This window comes from Otolemur garnettii, unplaced genomic scaffold, assembly GCF_000181295.1.
Source record: "Otolemur garnettii isolate 467f Iridium unplaced genomic scaffold, OtoGar3 scaffold00112, whole genome shotgun sequence".
NCBI lineage: Eukaryota > Metazoa > Chordata > Mammalia > Primates > Galagidae > Otolemur > Otolemur garnettii.
Window position 1 is genome coordinate 200,756 of NW_003852507.1, and position 1,917 is coordinate 202,672.

At 36.2% G+C, this 1,917-nt stretch overlaps 1 protein-coding gene across 1 annotated transcript in view; it reads right to left on the reverse strand.

The window, feature by feature from the left end:
• The window catches only part of EFCAB5 (EF-hand calcium binding domain 5), a gene marked incomplete at its 5' end in the record, with an annotated part of 141,249 nt that overhangs the window by 106,238 nt on the left and 33,094 nt on the right, over nucleotides 1-1,917 (reverse strand). The window contains 1 exon segment of the mRNA XM_012809720.1: nucleotides 559-715. Coding sequence (XP_012665174.1) covers nucleotides 559-715 — 157 coding nt within the window.

A 1,917-nucleotide genomic window follows, 5' to 3' on the forward strand; every position in this document is an offset into this window, starting at 1 on the left:
AAAAAAAAATGTTCTTTGTCTATTTCAGATAACAGTCTTTTATCAAAAAAGTCTTTTGCTAATATTTTCTTCCCATCATGGCTTATCTTCCCTTGGTCCATTTTTGATCATTCACTTTCAGGTGAAAATGTTTGGCATTATATCTAACCAATAAGTATTTTCAAATCCATCCATACATGAGAGAGAATATCTCACTCTTAGAATATAATTATCCTCTGAAGCTAACTGTGCTCAGCGTTCAAATATAGATGATGGTACAGACATACCCCCTCCCACCAAAAAACCCACAACAAACAGACAAATGAAATCTATGTCCGCTTGTAGTAACAAGTTTGGGACTCTCAGCCAGAATGGAGATTTTGCTAGAATTTTTTTTTTAATGCTCAAGAGAAATTGAAGAAATCAAACTATCATGGACCAGACAGGTCAACAATTGACTTACCTTAGTAGGACTGGAAATTTCAAGAGATGCTTGTAGCATTCTGCTCAGTATTCTAGCAATTGCCCTCTTATCACCCACCCTACCTACCCTTCACCGTATGTCCCTGCCTTTCTTACCACCAACATGGGGATCATTCCTTTGGGGTCTAGAATCCATTCATCAAATTGTTCCTGCAGAGCCTGATTCCGAGTTTTGGCCACCTTTTCCTTCACTTCGCTTATGCGTTCTCTCTGTTCTCTTTTCTGTTTAGCACTCTGCTTCATCTTGGCTACTCTGGAGGATGCAGTTATAGAAAACATGTTATTAAGACCGTGGGGTTTGATTCAGATTGTTCAAATGGCAGAATATAGGAATTTGGAGCCTCATTTAACTTTGTATTTGTCTTTTCTCCACAAAGTCTTCCTTGATTCAAGCCTGGAGTGATCCCTTATTCCCCCAGCGCTTACTGAATTTGGCATTAATCATAAGCAGCTTCCTACTAATTTGTCTTTCTATAGAGGTATTTTTATTTTATTTTACCCAACTAAATACCATACTTGAGAAGTACTGATGGGAATGTGAATTAGTAAAGCCATTATGGAAAACTTAAAAACTAAAAATAGCATTACCATCGGACCCAGTAATCCTACTTCTGGGTATGTACCCAAAAGATTTGAAATCAGTTTTTCAAAGAATGGGTTGCACGTCTATGTTCACTGCAGTGGTATTCACAATAGCCAAATTATAGAATCAACCTAATTGTCCATCAACAGACAAATGGATAAAGAAAATATGGTATATAAACACATCGGGATACTACCCGGCCTTAAGAAATGTGGAAATTCTGTCATTTGTGACAGAATGGATGGAATTGGAGAGCATCGTGCTAAGTGAAAACAGCCAGGCAGAGAAAGACAAATATCCAATGTTCTCACTTAACTGTGAGACATGAAAGCAATCAAACTTGTTTTATTTTGAGAAGCAGAGAGTAGAATGGTAGTTAGAGGCTGCAGAGTAGAAGAAATGGAGAGATAATGGCTAAAGGGTAAAAAATCTCAGTTAGACAGAAGAAATAAAGGTTTTTGTGGGCTCTATTGCACAGTGTGGTAAATGCAGTTAATAATAACGTATTCTACATTTTTAAATTGCTAAGAGTAAATCTCAAATGTTCTCACCACAAAATATAAGAATTTGAAGTGATGATATGCTAATCAGCTTGATTAATTTTTTCACATTATATTCACAAATCGTAACGTCACTTTGTATGCATACATGTATATAATAAATCGTCAATTTATAATTAAGAAAAAAAGTATTTAGCAATAATAGCCCTAGAAGGTGCCATACGTGTTGTGTGTAATGTCACAGTTGGATGCACTAAAAGGTTAAGGTGGTAAGCTTTTCACTTCCCTAGACACAGAAATCATCTGAAGGGATGGATTCCAGGTTTAGAGTAGAAGCCTGAGAGAGACATTCTGTTTTTTTTTTTTTTTTTT